Here is a 19,811-nt window from a genome sequence, read left to right as displayed (position 1 = left end):
TGCAGTGTAGATTATTTCTAAACTCACACTCATTCCTTGACTATGTGTGTTCAAATCATTATTCAGTTTCAATTGATGCCAAAGATGGACAAACATGAGGGAAGTGAGAAACAAGAGTTGACAGTTGCATCCGAAAACACCACGCTGCAGGAGAAAAATGCTTAACAGACTCCAAAATTGCATTTTCTGGGCCAGATGCTTGAACTAGTTTCATATCCTGCAGTTTTCAGAAGGATTTGAGGAGAGAAATGTGCCGGGGGAAAATAAAAATAAACACACTGCCCTACTGGAAGGAGAAAAGGGGAAGAAAGGAATATCAAGTTCACAAATAATTCCTCGCAAGCAGAGGCATCTGGTCCGAGAAGCATACATTTTTAGCGCCTGCAGAGGCAAAAGACTCTACATTCCCAGTGCTTTTCTGACACTTGGGCAGAGCTTCATACGAACAATGAGACTGCTGATGCACACTGGAGACCCTGAACTGGAGTGATGGTCACTAACACTGCCTTGTAAGGATGAGAAAGAGTGCATTTCAACTGCGGGCACTACTGTATTTCACCTACTGTTAAGTTGTGAGTGAACATATCAGACGACACAGCGATTCTCCATACAGCTGTTGTTTATTCACAGGTCAGAACAGAACTGAACTGAAGGGTTCAGCCAGCCTGCTTATACAGAGCTCCAGTACAACGTAACTGTAACAACTTTCTGTAACTATCCAATCACTGAACGTCACTTTTGATCCCTTATTTGCATATGTGGACCTGAACTATCTACAGTATCCCCCTGCTGGCCCAGGGTGAAAACTTCAGTACATAACACCTACCAGTTTCAGCAAGCTATTATTCATGGTAAGCAAGAACTGCAACAAAATGTCACAGCATGGCATGCTCTAGGCAACCAACTATGCTGTATCCCACGCTACACCATTCCTTTGCCCCCCCTATCCTGTAGCCAGTCACTGTTTAAGCATTCCACAGCTACCTAACATGCTCAGCCCTCCGTATATAGGATTAATAACCTAGTAAAACAGTATCATTACCTGATAAAAGATTGCAGGTTGCCAAGAGCTCTTGCAGATAGGTTGACCTGCAAATCTTAATAAGTTAATGACTCATTTCAGTGGTGATTAAGGCACAAGGAAGGAGAAAAATGACCTTTTGCCCATTTTCTGGTGCACACTGCAGGGTTTGCAGAAGCAGAGAAAAATATTTAAGGGAGCAGGGAGCTAAGAGAAGGAGGGAGCCCCCAAAAGTGAGGACTGAGCATGCTGGACAGCTACAGAAAGCTGATTGGCAGGTTGGGGCAAGGAAAAAGAGATAGGAAATTGTGGAGGAGGAAATGCAAAAGACCACAAATAGGTGGTATTGTGAACAGAAGCACATTCACTGGGCAGCATATGCTTACATTGAGACTGCCAAGCCTTCAGGGCCTCACCCAGACCTTTCCGCTGCAACCCCTGTGACCAGAGGTCCTTCTAATAAATAAAATGAAAAAGGTAAAGGGACCCCTGATCATTAGGTCCAGTCATGACTGACTCTGGGGTTGCGGCGCTCATCTCGCTTTATTGGTTGAGGGAACTAGCGTACAGCTTCTGGGTAATGTGGCCAGCATGACTAAGCCGCTTCTGGCGAACCAGAGCAGCGCACGGAAACGCCGTTTACCTTCCCGCCAGAGTGGTACCTATTTATCTACTTGCACTTTGACGTGCTTTCGAACTGTTAGGTTGGCAGGAGCAGGGACCGAGCAGCGGGAGCTCATCCCGTCGCGGGGTTTCGAACCGCCGACCTTCTGATTGGCAAGTCCTAGGCTCTGTGGTTTAACCCACAGCGCCACCCGCTTCCCACAAAATAAAATACAGATATCCAATACCCAGCAAGTGTCCTGGAACCCTTTGTAGTGACCCACAGTCAAAAGCTCAGATTCTTACAGTAAAACAAAAACTGGCAGAAGCAATTCGCAAAATGCTTGAGGGCAGAACTTGCCGTTTTGCTACATGTGGTCGATGCCGACTGTGAGCCATCTCCCTTCCAATTAATTTTTATGACAATGCAGATGAATCACAAGGAAACTCCTATTTTATACAGGCCTTTTATTTGCCTAGTTTCCTTCCTTCCTTGTCTTAAAGGCACCCAAAGCCAGTTTGGGCTTGAATTTTCCCCGTTCCTTTAAGAATGGACTGTTTTCCATTCTGACCCCCCCCCCCCCCAGGAACTACTGTTTATTCCATGAACACACAACAAAACAAAAATGCACAGAGGGAGAGAGAGTAGAGAATTTGCAAGCGCTTTTGGAAACTTGGCTTGGGAGCAGAATGATGAATCTGTGTTACTTGTTTGGTCAACTGCGTTCTACCGCACTTCTAAGCAAATGTCTCAATTATAGGGGCGGCCAGCATACAGCCCACAAACCACAGAGTGTCCGTAAGGCTCTTTCATGTGGTAAGTTTACAGCTTGTAAGAATCAGTCAAAAAAACCAACCCTTCCAACATTGCATGGATTCCAAGGTGCACGCTCATATACAATGGGACTTGCTGCCTAACCTGAAAAATATCTACTGAGGAGCAAGTCTCATTCATTTAAATAGGTCCAAGTGTGCTCAGGGTTGCCTACTAAAATTAAACTACGGACTTCATTTGTACTGATTTCATTGGGGCTTACAGTGGTACCTTGGGTTAAGAACTTAATTCGTTCTGGAGGTCCGTTCTTAACCTGAAACTGTTCTTAGCCTGAGGTGCCCCTTTTGCTAATGGGGCCTCCTGCTGCCGCCGCACCGCCGGAGCACGATTTCTGTTCTCATCCTGAAGCAAAGTTCTTAACCCAAGGTACTACTTCTGGGTTAGCAGAGTCTGTAACCTGAAGCATCTGTAACCTGAAGTGTCTGTAACCCGAGGTACCACTGTATATAGATATATAAACTAGGGGCCAAATGACTTCTTAAACCAAGGTTGCAATCGCTAAAACGGAATGTCTACTTGCTCAACTCTTGCTTTTAAAACAATGGACTGATTGTGATGGATTCTCAGTTAAACATCTGGCCAGTTCAGACGACAACCTTGAGCTAGGTTAAGAGCTTTGAGAATTTAAAGAAAGAAAGTCCCTTGATCCAGGGACAGTCCACATCTATATTGGCCTATTCCGACCTCTTTTTCCTTAAAGGCGACAGCTCCTGCTCAGGCTGCACAGAAAAAGCAATTTGCTTCCAGAAATTCATTCCAATTGTGCAGACAAAATATAACTGATAGAATTCTACAGGATGGGGTATTAGTGTTTGAAAACACTATCCATATCCATATTTGTCCATATCCAAGGGTCCCCAGGCATGCAACTCCAGATTCTGGAGATGTCAGGCTTCATCCTGGCACCCAGGCTGTTAAGTTGTGGGTGAACATATCAGACGACACAGCGATTCTTCAAACAGCTCTTGTTTATTCACAGGCCAGAACAGAACTGAAGGGTTCAGCCAGCCTGCTTATATAGAGCTCCACTAGAATGCAACAGTAACCATTTTCTGTAACTATCCAATCACTGAACATCACTTTCAATCCCTTATTTGCATATGTGGACCTGTGTGAAAACTATCTACAGTATCCCCCTGCTGGCCCAGGGTGAGAACTTCAGTACATAACACAGGCATCTTCACTTGGTCGCAAGTGGTCGAAACCCAGGTACAAAATGTGCCTGGCTGGTTTCAAACACTGTTGAAGTGGCCTTAAGTTTTTTCCAGGTCATTTCAAATCTAGTGTGAAATGATTAGAAGCTAATGCAATGCGGAAAGTCCAGCACAAACACACATACACATGCCCCATGCTGCAGCCACACCTACAGAAGACCGTCCCATGAGAACATTTCATGCTTTTTCTGGATGGAGAAAGGCATGGGGATAATTGTGTTTAATAATTTTATTATTTGTACTCTGCGTATCTGACTGGGATGCAAAGACTTTTTGATCTCATTGTCTAGAAGTTAGGCTGCTGTACAAAGGCACTGAGCAAATTAGCCACAGTTTGCTCCACCTACTTTTGCCCTTAGCTCCACCCACCTATGGTGTGCGCCCCAGCCACCCCCAAAGGTTTATAATAAGGGAATGTGGCCCTGGGGGAGGAAAAGCCTGGCCATCCCTGGTCTAGAGGGAGAAATTTCTCAAATTCGGGGTTTGAGAAATTTCTCCCCCTATACCAGAGTAAAGCAGAGACATCACCTTGCCAACAAAGGTCTGTATAGTTAAAGCAATGGTTTTCCCACTAGTGATGTATGGAAGTGAGACCTGGACCATAAAGAAGGCTGATCGCCAAAGAATTGATGCTTTTGAATTACAGCGGTGCCTCGCAAGACGAAAAGAATCCGTTCCGCGATTCTCTTCGTCTAGCGGTTTTTTCGTCTTGCGAAGCAAGCCCATTGACAGCTTAGCGGATTAGCGCTACAGCGGTCTAGCGGCTTTCAGCGATCAGCTGTTAAGCGGCTTATCAGCGGAACAGCTGATAAGCGGCTTAGCGGCTTAGGAAAAGGGGGGGGAACGGAAAAAAAACCCCGCGGGGGGACGCAAGATTTTTTCGTCTTGCGAAGCAACCCCATAGGGAAATTCGTTTTGTGAAGCGCCTCCAAAACGGAAAACCCTTTCGTCTAGCGGGTTTTCCGTCTTGCGAGGCGTTCGTCTTGCGGGGCACCACTGTATGGTGCTGGAGGAGACTCTTGAGAGTCCCATGGACTGCAAGAAGATCAAACCTCTCCATTCTGAAGGAAATCAGCCCTGAGTGCTCACTGGAAGGACAGATCCTGAAGCTGAGGCTCCAATACTTTGGCCACCTCATGAGAAGAGAAGACTCCCTGGAAAAGACCCTGATGTTGGGAAAGATGGAGGGCACAAGGAGAAGGGGACGACAGAGAACGAGATGGTTGGACAGTGTTCTGGAAGCTACCAGCATGAGTTTGACCAAACTGCGGGAGGCAGTGGAAGACAGGAGTGCCTGGCGTGCTCTGGTCCAGGGGGTCACGAAGAGTCGGACACGACTAAACAACAACAACATACCAGGAACTGTGCCATTTTGGGGGCCTGAGAGACACATTCTAGTATCAGAGATGATGCAAGGCTTTTTTTAAAAAAAGTGCAAACCTAGAGGAGGGGTGAGTAAAAAAAAAACCTTGGCCAACACCTCTAGAACTGACATAAAATAATGCCCTACAAAATAATAATAATAGTAATAATCTCAGAAATTTCCCACGCTTCCCCCCCAACTTTAAAGGGTGTTTTCATTCCTTTCCACCGCAACATAATATTTGGCACAGCTTTACTACAAATAGCTGAAGATGGCTTGAAACTGGAGAGATAGATCTCCAGTCCAGTATCTTCCAGATGTTTTTGCTGATCACAGACCAAATTTAGCATAGGAGGAAAGCTAAAAATTATCACAAGAAAACCAACTTTATTATTTTTTTAAAAACTAACTTTCCTATCCCTTCCACCTTTTGCAACTCCCTTGGTAATGTAGCATGAGGGAAAGAAGCATAGCTGTCAACATTTCCCTTTTTAAAGGGAAATTCCCTTATTCCGAATAGGATTCCTCGCAAGAAAAGGGAAAAGTTGACAGCTATGGAAGGAAGGATCATGGGGAGTGGGGGCGCTTCCTGCAGGCATAATAGATCTCCTTGGAAATGGGTTAGAATTCAGCGGAATTATAGAATGCAAGTTTGGCACTTATGTTGCCTCAGAGTTACTATATGCGGTTAAGGAACACATGTTTAAAATTCAGGCGCTCTGCACACAGAAAAAGCCACAGGCAGAAATACATTCTCTGTACATACCATCTTTTATTTTTGGAGAAGTTTATTAGGTTTATTAAAACACTCCTAGGGATGAATTCTATGCTGCGTACAAGATACATTAGGTCTTAAGATAATATTCTTCAATAAAAAGAATATAAATCTTTACATGGCCCTTCTACAACTTCAGGGAAAGTAGATTTCTCAGAGCAGGCTTTTCAAGTGTTCCAGCAGCCCCACGTGATTCTCATTTCCTTCCCACTTTCTGCATCTCATAGCAGAGCTGACTTAAAGCAGGGTGGTTTTTTTGTGGGGGGAGTCCCCTATTCACGGCCCCCGTCCCTCAGTGAATCTATCTCTGCATCACCATTATGGTACAGTGGAACCTTGGTTCTCGCACGGCTCAGCTGACGAACAAATTGGCTCCCGAATGCTGAAAACCAGGAAATAAGTGTTATGGTTTTCGAACGTTTTTTTGGAAGCCGAACGTCTGACATGGCTTCCGCTTGAGTGCAGGAAGCTCCTGCAGCCAATTGGAAGCCGCACCTTGGTTTTCTAACGGTTTTGGGAGTTGAACAGACTTTTGGAACGGATTAAGTTTGAGAACCAAGGTTCCACTGTATAAGTAGCAGGGACCGCTCCGTCATCCTAGCCTGAATACTGTCCTGATTCTTTTATTATTATTATTCTTTATTAAATTTCTATAACGCTCTTCATCTGAGGATCACAATATAAAAAACACAATATAAAAACACAAAAATACATAGTAACAAACAAAAACAATAACCTCCACACACTGTTTAAAAGGTCATAATTTGTTCAACAAGCCAAAGTACTGAGAGAAGAGGAACATTTTTGCCTGGCACTTAAAGACGTATAATGAAGGCGCCTAGTGAGACTCCCTGGGGAGAACATTCCACTCATGGGGAGCCACTGCAGAAAAGGCCCTGTTCTTCTGTTGCCACTCTTCGGATCTCACATGGAGGAGGCACATGAAGAATGGCCTCATATGATGATTGCAGGGGTTCAGCACTTTGAATTGGGTCCAGAAATTAACTGGTGACCAGTGCAGTCGGGCCAGGATACATGTAATACGGTCAAATCATCTGAGCAACCTGGTCGCTGGATTCTGCGCTAGCTGAAGTTTCCAAACCATCTTCAGAGGCACCCCCACATATAACTCCATCAAGAGCAGGACACCTCCCAGCTATCCGCTCTAGGGAACCACCCCCTGACAAGGCCTCAGTGTTACCTGGATTGAGCTTCAGTTTATTGGCTCTCATCCACTCCATTTCCGAGGCAAGACAATCCGGTAGAAGTTTTACATCCACCTGTCACTCGCTCGTGTTACCCTTTTTGGTGTGTTTTCTAAGTCGTTTTCTAAAGTTGGGTTTGTTGCAAGAGAGTGCTTTAGTCCACTTCAGTGCATAAACCTAAACTCCCCCTGCCGAAACAGTGACAGTCTGGAGACAACCTCAAACATCCGCTTTTCTCAAATGCCTGGAACGGAGCAAGGACAAAAAACCACCCAGGGGATTTCTGCTAAGTATTTATCGTACAGGAATGTAGGGATCATAAAGCCCGGAGTCAGATGTGCAAGTTACCCAGCTAACAGCAAACGCCTAGGGAATAACGGAGGACGTGCTTCTGTCCCCTTGTGTGTATGCAACAGACTTATAAGGAAATGCTTCAGTTGTGCAAACACTACAGCTATGCATTCTTTGCTGTACAAGAGTCTCGCTGCGCAGCTCTAAGCCGGCCAAACGTCGTTCTGAGCAGTGATCGACATTCCATTCCTCTCCGCATGCCTCCTTGACTTTCCCCTGCCCAATTTGGAATTTACGGCCATCAACATTGCCAGTGTCCGAACCCTTTCACCAGCACTTCGTGTTCGGGTCCCTTCCAAACTCTTCAATTCTATAATTCTATGTTAGTCTTTAAGGCTCCAGCAAACTCTTGGTTGCTTTTACGGCACAACGCTCAAAGGTTTCCCAACTTGCACTCTTTGGAGACTGACAGGCTATTGTGACAACTTTGCGGGGAGACCAGGTGTTAAAAGAGCACCTTGAACAAGATCTTGTACCTTTCACCATAACAGTGCAAGGAAACAAGCAATACCTTTGGCACAGCAGTTGGCAACATCCCTTTGTCCTGCCAATTTTCTTCTTCTTAATCAAGGACGATTTTCTGGAGGTTTGACTTCTGTCCATACCCATGTACGTGTTTCCTACCATGCTGAGTGTTTTTAATATGCATTCACCCCCCACCAGGAGGCCACTTTAAGGGAGAAAGGAAGATAAAGGACACAGGCTCCAAATTGCCATCTACTGAAATGGGAGCTACATCCTTCTCAGTGTAAGGTCTGAGCCATCTCCCTCTCTTTGCCCAAGCTTTTAGTGGTGGGGAAAGCAGTGGATGCAATTTCTGATTGCAGTTACGAAAGAAGGTTTCAAAACAGCCCCAGCAAAAAAAGATTGCTCGGTGCAGGGGAAGCCAGATCTCATCAAAATTGCTTCGAAGGAACTTCCTAATTTGTACAATACTTTTTTGCAGAGGACAACACACACACATCCAACACACGCTTCCCTCTCAAGCATTGTAGCCTGCAAAAGCTTTGTGGTGGTGCCTGGAGGGTACACAGCACTCGTGGCAGGAGAAGCTTAAAGGTAAAGGTAAAGGGACTCCTGACCATTAGGTCCAGTCGTGGCTGACTCTGGGGTTGCGGTGCTCATCTCGCTTTATTGACCAAGGGAGCAGGCGTACAGCTTCCGGCTCATGTGGCCAGCATGACTAAGCTGCTTCTGGCGAACCAGAGCAGCGCACGGAAACGCTGTTTACCTTCCTGCCGGAGCGGTACCTATTTATCTACTTGCAGTCTGACATGCTTTCGAACTGCTAGATTGGCAGGAGGTGGGACCGAGCAACAGGAACTCACTCCGTCGCAGGGATTCGAACCGCCGACCTTGTGATCAGCAAGTCCTAGGCTCTGTGGTTTAACACACAGTGTAGTCAGAAGCCGAATCAATGCAGAGTTCAGGGAAGGAAACCACTGTCACCTCTCCGCTGGGAAGTGCTGAGCAAAGGCGAGTCCCCAGGCAACGAAGTCGATTTAATCGGCACAAGGCATGCAAGCTCCACCCCCCCCAGTCGTTCTTAGACTCCTTATTGGGTGAGCAACACAGCCAAGCACACAGTTGGAACCTCCCTCCTCCCTGGCCGGCAGGGAGGGAGGGAGAGGAGCTGCTTCCTTTGAAACCTGGGAAATTTAAGGGACATCATCAATAAGGGACAGCAGTGGGACACAGCACTGGGATAAGGGAGTTTCCCGCCAAATAAGGGAATGTTGACAGCTATGACCTGAATGCAGGCAGGTGAATAGAATTCTATAAGTGCATTGAATTATTTAGGTGTGGTACCCTCCACAACATCTGGACTACAACTCCCATGTTGACAGGGGCTGGGGAGAGATGAGGAGAGGCAAGATATATTGCCTAGGGCTTCTCAGTTATTCTGGAGTCATGCAAAAGGCTGAAAGGTAGGAGCCGGACTTCTCCTTAATGAGATACTGGGAAGAATACTGCCTGCTTGCTTTCTCCCAAGTAAAAAGGAACAGAGACTTGCTTGCTTGTTTCTAAATGAAAGCTAAACTTTCAGGGAAGCTTTTCTTTCCTTTTCCTGGGGACACAATACGCAGCCAATTTTCAAAAACACACTCAAATTCCTGCCCTGCTTCTGAGGGCACTGGAATAGTTTAGGCTTGTAAATCTCACGGCAAGCAAAGGAAACGTTTATGAAATTGAAAAAGCAGTCGGTTTTTTTCCTCAGGTCCTTAGGCCACCTTTCCCAGCCGTTGACACAAATTCTGTGTGCAGACTGGTCACTTGAGCAGACTAACTTGCACTGCTAGGAAAGTTGGCAACAACATCTGGATGGTCCCTGGATGGTTCGCTTCCCCTCACAAGAAAGCATCCTTACTCGGGTTTGACCCAGTTACCTTCTGGGCCCTTAAAGTTTGCTGCACAGCACTAAACTTAGGAGTGAGGGACTCTGCTCTCAAGATACCTTCATATTTTGCTCCTCAAGGAAATTTAGCTGCCTCCAAGTACAGCATGTCCAGGCTGGAGTGTGAGTAGCTGTGGAAAAGTACTTCAGAAAGCAGTGTTTGCTCACATCAATCATCAACTAAACGGCAAAGGCCAAATTCCCTCCGAAGTTATGCCCACATACCCATTCATCCCCACGAGGCTGTGGCAGAACATGGTCCCCTTTCTGTGCTCCCTGACACAGCAGATAGTTCCAAGAACTGCCCAGCTCACCAGAAGGATGAAGGAGGCAGTCAAATGAAGGCCAGGACCAAATGAATGAACAAAAAGAGTCAGTTGGGCCCATTTCTACAGGATTGCAGGCCAGGGCTCCCACTTTCCGTTCCCACAACATACAGAGTTCATCAGCCTCAGCTGCCGAAATCTCAGCTAAAACACTCACTCTGCAATTTTTTTTAATGATATTTATTAGAATTTCAAAAAGAGTTACAAAAGTAAAAGAAAAAAAATAAAAACAGAAAAAAGAAACAAAAAATACAAAATACAGAAAAAATAAAAACAATTAAAAGTAAATCCATCTTTCCATGTCTTGCCTTTCATTCACATATTTCCCTGACCTCCTCACACCTCCCTTTTTTGTATTCCAGTTCAAATGGTTACTTCAGCAAATCCTTTCCCTCTTTGTTTTTATCTTAATTCTTTATCTTAATATATTATAACTTTACATTTTCACCTATTAACAATCCATTTTTACATATTCCTTTTTGACATGTCACTCTGCATTTTTAGTTTGTCCTAGGGGCTGATATTTACTGAAACCAAGAATTCTTCCACACCAAAATACATCGTCAATGCCTTCAGTCTGCAATCGGCTGTCTGCGGCAGTGGAATTTAATTAATCCTCCGCACCCTCTCTCCTGTGGCAGGCACTCGTACGCAAAAAGAAAATCATGCATGAATCAATTTGTCAAGATGAGAAAGGGCTAACTAGCCATGTGAATAACGTAAGCAGGGTGGGACAGTTCATCTGGAGAAAGTTAAGTGCCTAAATCTCCAAGACTTTAGTGGAATGTAAGCAAGCACCCTGGGATCGTGCATATAGGAGACACACACATGGCCTTGTATTAAAGGAATGCTGAAGCTCTTAATCTTTTTTTAAAATACAAGAGTTTCAAATGAGACAACACGGTGCCAATTATGTTCTCAGGAGGATCGGGGATCAGGAAGGATTTTTTAAAAAGAGAGGAAAAACCCATAACTACCCTCAAATGTTTGAGGGTTCTCTCTAAGCCAGTCTCATGACTTCAGCAAGCCTGATTTGCAATTCTGAACCTCGCCAGTTATAGCAGTACCAGGGCTCTGGGTCATGCCAACCAGATGAGAGGCTAAGCCAAGGCGAAGCAGATGTCGCACGATCTGCAACCTGCCAGGAATTGTTCTCTGAAAATGAAACACCGCACAGCGCAATGCATACCTCGCTTTGCCTGCCTGGGCATCTGTTTAGCAAACGTGTCCATTGCTAGACATCCAAGTAGGAATCAGCAGCCCAGGGCCAGATCCAGACCCCTGTGAGTTTCTAGTTTGCGAAGGAAGCAGAGAGCGGCAACAACAGGAAAGCAAGGTGGGTGGTGAATAATAATAATAATAATAATAATAATAATAATTTATTATTTATACCCCGCCCATCTGGCTGAGTTTCCCCAGCCACTCTGGGTGGCTCCCAATCAAGTGTTAAAAACAATACAGCGTTAAATATTAAAAACTTCCCTGAACAGGGCTGCCTTCAGATGTGTTTTAAAGATAGGATAGCTGCTTATTTCCTTCACATCTGAAGGGAGGGTGTTCCATAGGGCGGGTGCCACTACCGAGAAGGCCCTCTGCCTGGTTCCCTGTAACCTCACTTCTCGCAATGAGGGAACTGCCAGAAGGCCCTCGGCACTGGCTCTCAGTGTCCGGGCTGAATGATGGGGTTGGAGACACTCCTCCAGGTATACTGGGCCGAGGCCGTTTAGGGCTTTAAAGGTCAGCACCAACACTTTTAATTGTGCTCGGAAATGTACTGGGAGTGCATGCGAAACGTGCATGCGAAACAAACTTCTACAACTTTCCTTGAAGAGCCCCCCCCCCATGGCACAAGCTCCTGAATAGACTTTAAACACTATCTCTAAACTGAAGTCCCATTAATTACCTAATGGCTCTGACAGTTGAGGCAGAACATAGCCATTGATAACCTTTCAGATGATTCACTGCAAATCAGCTCAACAACAGCCCAAATCCAGAGCAGGCTGCATTCCAGTTCTAGGCATGCTTACTCAGAAACAAGTCCCACTGGGTTCAATTGGGCTTACTGCAAAAACAAACCACGGATGGTATTTTAGCCTCCTGGTGCCATCCTAAACACACCTGCTAGAGAGCATGTCCCATTAAACTCTTTGGGGCTTATTTGCAATTAGACATACATAGAATTGCAATATGTTCCACAGTTCCCACAGTACAGTGCAGTGAAGAAAGCAAACACAGTTCAGTTCCTGATCAACCTCAAAACTCATTCTGTCATCTTGGGCCATTCACCAATACTTGGCCAAGTCTACCGTACAGGATTTTTGTGAAGGGAAAATGTGGCGTGGACAACAATACAGTAGTACCTTGGTTTATGAACAGAATGCGTTCCGGGAGTCCGTTCAACCCCCAGAACCGTTTGAAAACCAAAGTGTGGCTTCCAATTGGCTGTAGGAGTGTCCTGCAGCCAATCAGAAGAAGCGCCGGATGTACAGCTTCCGAAAATTCCGAAGCTCCTGCAACCAATCAGAGGCCCTGTCAGACGTTCGGGTTCCAAAGAATGTTCGCAAACCGGAACACTCACTTCCGGGTTTGTGGCGTTCGGGAGCCAAAATGGACGACTACCAAGGCGTTAGAGATCCGAGGTATGACTGCATATGCAAATCATGTTGTCTGTGTTTTAAAGGACATATTCAAGCTACCTACAACTCTCCAAAGTTTTCATTAAAGCCGCTTGTCATTGAACACATGAATCCACAGTTATTCTTCTTCCTTATTAACAATATCAGTAACAGTGGTTCACCTGGTCAGCTAGTTAGGTTCTATTGGGGTGGTCAACTTTTTACAGCTTCCTGCTCCTATGTATTTCACATCAACTTGATCTGCTGACACTCGTAGATGATCATGAATGATGAATAACGTTTCAGGTGCTTCCTTCTGCATACCAAGCTTCTGTTTAATGCAACAGGTGTGTGTTGATTTTGTTCTGGCCCACCTGGCTTTTATAGCATCACTAAAGTTTCAACAGAGGTTTAAATCTCTAGACGGGAAGGGGGAGGGCGCAGATGCCTGTGTAGTCTCTTAGGACATATGATTCTGCCTTATGAGGAGTTCTATGAAACACAAAAGCTTGCAAACTCCAACCCCGTGCTCAGCTGATCCAACTACAGAGAAGGTTTTACGAGTTTTACAACTTCCTGAAGCACGGTTACTCCATCATTCTGTTCCAATCATTTTTCAAGGCTTCAAGTGCTGCCATATATTTGAGCAAACCTTTTTCAAAAGAAGACAGGAGATTTCGAGTGGTGTTTTGCCTGTCAACCTTCTTCACAAATGCCAACGAACTGGAGGTCAGGAATCTCTAGGACAATGAACTTGTGTGTGCAAGCAAGTTATCACCAAGGGCATTTTCTCTCTCTAAAAAAACACAAAATGGATGTTTTGTTCCTGTAACTTTTTGCTGTTTGGCTCCTGGGGGTCTGCCCTCGCAGGTTACTTTTGACAAATACCGAGAGGACAGCAGCAACAACTTTTAGGTGTAACCCTTCTTCCAAAGCCCCATTTCGGAAACCTTTTAAAAATGTGGTCCATAGTTTTCAAAGTTAGGGAAGGAGGGGCAATGAAGACAAAGATTCCCAAAATCTCTCTTGAGGGCTGACAATTATCATCTCTGTTCTCTTACCCCCAGTCTTCTCTAACATGGTGGCGTCCATATTGTGTTGGACTACAGCACCCACCAGGGACACGGGTGGCACTGTGGGTTAAACCACAGAGCCTAGGACTTGCCGATCAGAAGGTCGGTGGTTCGAATCCCCGTGACGGGGTGAGCTCCTGTTGCTCGGTCCCTGCTCCTGCCAACCTAGCAGTTCAAAGGCACGTCAAAGTGCAAGTAGATAAAAAGGTACTGCTCCGGCAGGAAGGTAAACGGCGTTTCTGTGCGCTGCTCTGGTTCGCCAGAAGCGGCTTAGTTGTGCTGGCCACATGACCCGGAAGCTGTATGCCGGCTCCCTCAGCCAACAAAGCGAGATGAGCGCCACAACCCCAGAGTCGGTCACGACTGGACCTAATGGTCAGGGGTCCCTTTACCTTTACCTTTTACAGCACCCACCATCCATGAATCAGCCACATTTGCTAAGCCCGATGCAAGTTCTATCCCAAAACAGCTGGAGGGTACTAAGCAGAGGTTTTGCACACCCAAAGTTGTGATTTCCTCAACTTTGGTCCACAGGGCAGTGCCCTTGCAGGAGAACACTGTTAACCTTTGCTTATCACACAGACTGCTCCTGCTCAAACAGAGCACACAGGACAACCTTGTCACTCATCTCTGATCAAGCTTTGAATCTAGAGTTGCACAACCCTTAATCTCTGTGAGTCTGGAGAGGGATGGGTGCTCACGTTTGTGACCTGAACAACTTCTCACAAGCGTCACTAAATCTTGCATGCTCTTATTTGGAAGGAAGCCTCACCTCGCGATTAAATATCACTGGGCCGTAAGACAGCCTTTTTTAAAATGTAGGAGGCCTGGAGGGTTTGTTGACAGCAGGGTAAAAAAGCAAACCGTTTTGCATGCAGCATATAGCACCTTCTTAGCCAGTGCAGTTCCGACATCTGCATTCACATTTTCAGTTGTGGGGGCGGGCAGACAGACGCTTGCAAAAAGAGCTGAACTTTAGAGTAGTTTAAATGAAAAAAGTGCTCCTCGGATATGAGGAAACAAAAAGTATCCAGCCAAGCTTGCTTTATCTACTACACACCTTGCCAGAAAGACCTGATCTGACCCACTGTTCTCTGTTTCAACAGATAAGATGGCAAAGTTCTAGAAGTTAACCCCTTATGAACTTACAAGGTGTCACACAGGGTTGGTGGGGGGACAGCAGAGGGATGTTCCAAAAGCATCTCCCAATTGTCATCCTTTTTCTTTTTAAGTAAATAAACAAACAAACAAACCCACCTCTCTTTACCTTTGGTGAAGCCCCTAATCCTGTTTTTCTAGATGTGCTTGCTAATGGCTGTGAGAGGCTGTCAAACTTAACACTGAAGGTATCTTTGCTCAGCTGTTTCCCCCTATTCAGATGAAACAAATCTTCATGCTTTATATACACACTGAGTCGTTTCAATATTCACATACGAAGGCTTGAAAATTCCTGTCTACCCTTGACTTTTGTCCTGGCATATTCTACCTCTAAACCAGGAACCCCCAACCTTCGGCCCTCCAGATGTTTTGGACTACAATTCCCATCATCCCTGACCACTGGTCCTGTTAGCTAGGGATCATGGGAGTTGTAGGCCAAAACATCTGGAGGGCCGCAGGTTGGGGATGCCTGCTCTATACTGTCTCTCATTTCATTTTTGTACTTTTATCTACTGATTATTTTGATATCCCTCCGAGGAGATAAAGACACGGTTGTCTTCCCTCCTCAATTTTATGCTCACACAACAATCCTGTTAGGTAGGCTGAGCTGAGAGGTTATTTGGCCCAAGGTTGCAAAGTTGGTCATGGCTGAAGGTCATGGCTGAAGGTGGGGATTTGAAACCTGGCCTCCAAGCCTCCTAGTCCAGCAATCTAACCACCGTACTATGCAAGGCAACACTGCACATACAAACAGGCAGCTTTCCCCTAATTTTCAGAGTTGCAGGGAGGACACACTTAACACTTTCCCTGCCGCCTGTTCTTCCTGCTCCAAAGAAGGCTCCACACATGCACAAACCAGGAACGGTTTCTCAGAGAGAAACAGAGAGGTCCTTTCCAATCCCAGTTTATAGCACAATCCTATGTGTGTTTACTTGGTAGTAAATCTCATCCTGTTCTGTCGGGTTCATTTCTCCCAGGTAAGTGTGTGTTTAGGACTGCAGGCTCCAATTAGGGGATTAGCCCCTAATTGTGTATTTTGCTTCAAGCCCAAACACCTTAATACAGCTAAGCAAAGACCACATGGCTCTCCTCGCCTGTGCTATCCTAGGAACTTTACACCATAATGTGTTTTCAAGGCGGAGGCTCAATACCAGCAAGAGAATGATAAGAGATGCTCAACCAGCTCTGGTTAAGAAGTGCTAGTCCTGCAGCAGTAGCTTCAAAACCCACCTTGCCAGTTCCCAAGGGGCTCTGAGCACAGCAAAATCCAACGCCTTTCGTTTTTCTCATTTATTTTTATTATTACTATGTATCTTTAAAAGATAAACATTCAGCGTAACAAAGAACTTAAACCGGAAGCCTTTCTTTAGCACACATGCCCTTAGGGGGATGATCCACCACTCATTTACTCGTGAGCAAGCCCCGCCAAATTTGTCGACTGACAGGCAACAGGCTGCACCACGGAGGGGGGTGAGTACAGCAACGTTGGCCCAAGTGGGGTTTGCCAGATGTTGCTGAACTACAACTCCCATCATCCCTGGCCACGGCAAGTTGCGAGTGCAGCTGTATGTAGAAGGCACCCACCCTGGCTACCGCCAAACACCACAGGCAAACACTATACCGTGGGTGTTTCTGCAAGCAAGTGCAGCCAACTGCCTTCCCATGCCGTTTCCGATGCCAACGGGCGAAATGCTTTGCAAAGTCAGAGCGGCGTCCGCGCGCGCGCGCGCGCACATTCCCACGCACCCCCAGCAGGTGGACCCGACGTTGCCCCCAGTCCGTCCCGGGTGCCTTCCACGCAAAGCGATTAAAAGCACAAGAGCGCCTCTCGGCATGTGAAGAGCGCCTCTGGCGCACAGTCCAGATTTAAACCAAAAACAAGTCTTTCTCTTCATACACAGAACACACGCGCGAAGCGTTTTACGATTAGGGGGCCAAGGCTGTGCGCTCCACCAGCTCACTATTCCTCTCCCCCCCCCCCGCCCCGTCTCTTTCTTAGGAAACTTTGCAGGACTTGGCCCTGTTAACCCCTTACCTTCCAGCGCCACCTCCTTGCCCGCCCTCTTGAGCGCTTGCACCGCTTCGTCGTGGGTGGCGTCGCGCAGGTCCGTGCCGTTGACGGCCAGGATGGCATCCCCGACGTAGAGCGCCTGGGTCTGGTCGGCGGCCAGCCCTTTGAAGATCTTGCTGATCAGGATGGGCATCTTGTTCTCCTTGCCCCCCTTGATGCTGATGCCCAGCCCGCCCATCTCCTGCTTGAGCACCTTGACGCACCGCTTCTTGTTGGAGATAGCTTCGGGGACTTGCTCGGGCAGGTCGGTGAAAGCCGTGCGCACCCCGCTCATCAAACCCGATTTAGGGCTCATGCCGCCGCCGCCCCCCGACGGCGACTCCGGAGAACCCCCGCTGGAAAGGCTGCAGGCGGCCGAGGCGCCCCCCGACGCCGGACCCAGCGCTGCCCCGCTGCAGAAAGTCCCATTGCCGTTGCTGCCCGACGCCCCGATGCCGTTGTACGCGGCGGCGGCGGGAGCGCCACCGTCGTCGGCGCTCAGCACCAGCGCCTCGTCGCTCAGGCTCACCAGCACCCGGTGCCACCGGTCGCGCACCAAAACTTCCAGCGCGCCACTGCGCTGCACCCGGCCGACGCCGCCTCCCCCTCCGGCCGCCGCTACCGCCATCTTTGGAGCATTTCTCGAAGCACCATGTGATCGAGGGCGCGCACAGACTGGCGGACGGGCAAGGGAAGCGAAAGAGGGCGCGCGGAGGAGCGCGCAAGACTTCTCCTCGGCGCCCGAGCGAAAGAGAGCGAGAGAGTCGTCGAGGACGAGGGAGGAGGAGGAGGAGGAGAGGGAGGGACCAGGGAGAGCCCCCGAGCGCTCCCAGCCTTGCAGCGTGGCGAGCCGAGGGGAGGAGCAGTGGGGAGAACCGGGCGGGGTGGGGGGGAGAAAGGACGGACGGGGCGGGCGGAAGGAGGAAACTCCGGCGCAAGGGCGCAGGAGGCAGCCCGAGTTTGGAGACGGGCGCGCAGCTCGAGACTTCGGAGTTGGGTAAAGCAGAAGGGCTCCCGCGCCGCCGGCCCGGAGAAATCAAGCATTTCCTGGAAGGGCAAAGCTTTTTGTTTCGAGATTCTTGAGGTTTTCAGTTTTGCGTATTTTTGTGTGGGTGAGCCGCTTTGAGACCTAGGCGGTGGCAAGGAGTGAGTGTGTGTGTGTGTGTGTGTGTGTGTTTGTTTAACAGAACAAACATAAGTAATAATAAGCCCATAGGAAATGTGGGGCTGCTTTAAAAAAACAGATTTTATTATTATTAGACGGAGCTAGGTGCAGCTCGAATGGAAGGCAGAAAAACCTTGCGTGACCTTGGCGTTGTTAATCCTGCCTCGGTTTAAGGGCACTCCTGGTCGTGGCTGCTCAGAAATAAATGCTATTTAGTTTGACGGGGCTTACTCCCAGGTAAGTGGGGATAGGATCGAGGACTCTGCTCGCTTCACACTGCGTGAGGTTGTGTGGTAACAGGCTCTGCCTTTCTCTTTCTCTTTTACACATAAAGTACACACTGTTCTGAGCTCCTTGAAGACAGAGTGGGATGTCACCCCGTTAATGTTCTTATATAGGCGAATTCACGGAGGATAAAACTATCAGTTGCCACAAGCGATTGTTGTGTCTGTGTTCTGTCTCCATGACCAAGGGAGCATAGTCCTGAATTCCAGTTCCTGGGAATTGCAAGTGGGGAGAATGTTGCACTCGGGTTCAGCTTCCCATAGAAGAAGAAGAGTTTGGATTTGATATCCTGCTTTATCACTAACCAAAGGAGTCTCAAAGCGCCTAACATTCTCCTTTCCCTCCCTCCCCCACAACAAACACTCTGTGAGGTGAGTGGGGCTGAGAGACTTCAGAGAAATGTGACTGGCCCCAGGTCACCCAGCAGCTGCATGTGGAGGAGCGGAGACACGAACCCGGTTCACCAGATTACGAGTCCACTGCTCTTAACCACTACACCACACTGGCTCTGTAGTTGGCTTCTCGAACAACAGGGTGTTGGACTAGATGGTCCTTCATCCCAAAGGCGTACCTAGGTTCCCTTGTTCCCTTGGCTTATCAGCGCCAAGAGAGACCATGGACAAGAAACTTCCCTCACCTGGCCTCCCAGAGCAGTGGAGGAGCAGCCCAGGGAGCAGGCAGGTGGGCAGGCTCATAGCCACTCCGAGACAGAGTGGAGAGGTCTGATTTGTGCTACCCCCCTGCCCTTGGGCCTGCACCCTTGACTGGGGCCAACCTGACCAACCCCTGGGTCTCCAGCTTTTTGGGACTACAACCCCTATCATCCCTGACCAATGGGGTCTTACTAGCTAGAGATGATGGGAGTTGTAGTCCAAAACAGCTGGAGACCCTGCCCTAGGTACGCTCCTGCCTTGGCCTGATCCAGCAAAGCTCTTCTCATGTTTTAAATAATAATAATAATATAGTTCCAGGGAACAACAGTTTGCACGTTATTGTTTTTGTTGGCCTCAACTAATGCAATAATTAGTACCTACCCAACTGTTACTTCTGGATTCTTTTTCCCACCGTTGTCATTATTCTTAACTGCCTCAGGTGTCTGGCACTGGCTCCCGAAAACCCAGTAAACTTCAGAGTTTGCCAGGCTCCACCCACAGCTTAGCAGATTCCACTGTCTCACAGTAGAAGCGTTCAAGCAAATACCCTTATCCTCACACACTGAGTGCTGTCTGAAAATTGGCTACTGGCTGGCAGAGGGCTGGTGCTTCTAGATCAGCAAACTTTTGCAGCAGGGGGCTGGTTCACTGTCCCTCAGACCTGGGGGGGGGGACTATATTTTGAAGGGGGGGAATGAGAACGAATTCCTATGCCCCACAAATA

General features: G+C 47.5%; 1 protein-coding gene across 1 annotated transcript in view; it reads right to left on the bottom strand.

The window, feature by feature from the left end:
• Positions 1–17,800, bottom strand: part of SNTB1 (syntrophin beta 1) — a 99,314-nt gene extending 81,514 nt beyond the window's left edge. Inside the window, exon 1 of the mRNA XM_053395372.1 lies at positions 16,970–17,800. Coding sequence (XP_053251347.1) covers positions 16,970–17,612 — 643 coding nt within the window. The 5' untranslated portion in view covers positions 17,613–17,800. The remainder of the gene's footprint in view (positions 1–16,969) is intronic.
• Positions 17,801–19,811: the final 2,011 nt, after the last annotated feature.

Source organism: Podarcis raffonei, chromosome 7 (assembly GCF_027172205.1).
Source record: "Podarcis raffonei isolate rPodRaf1 chromosome 7, rPodRaf1.pri, whole genome shotgun sequence".
Taxonomy (NCBI): Eukaryota; Metazoa; Chordata; class Lepidosauria; order Squamata; family Lacertidae; genus Podarcis; species Podarcis raffonei.
The sequence above is the reverse complement of the archived record's forward strand: the minus strand, read 5'-3'. Positions and strand labels throughout refer to the sequence as shown.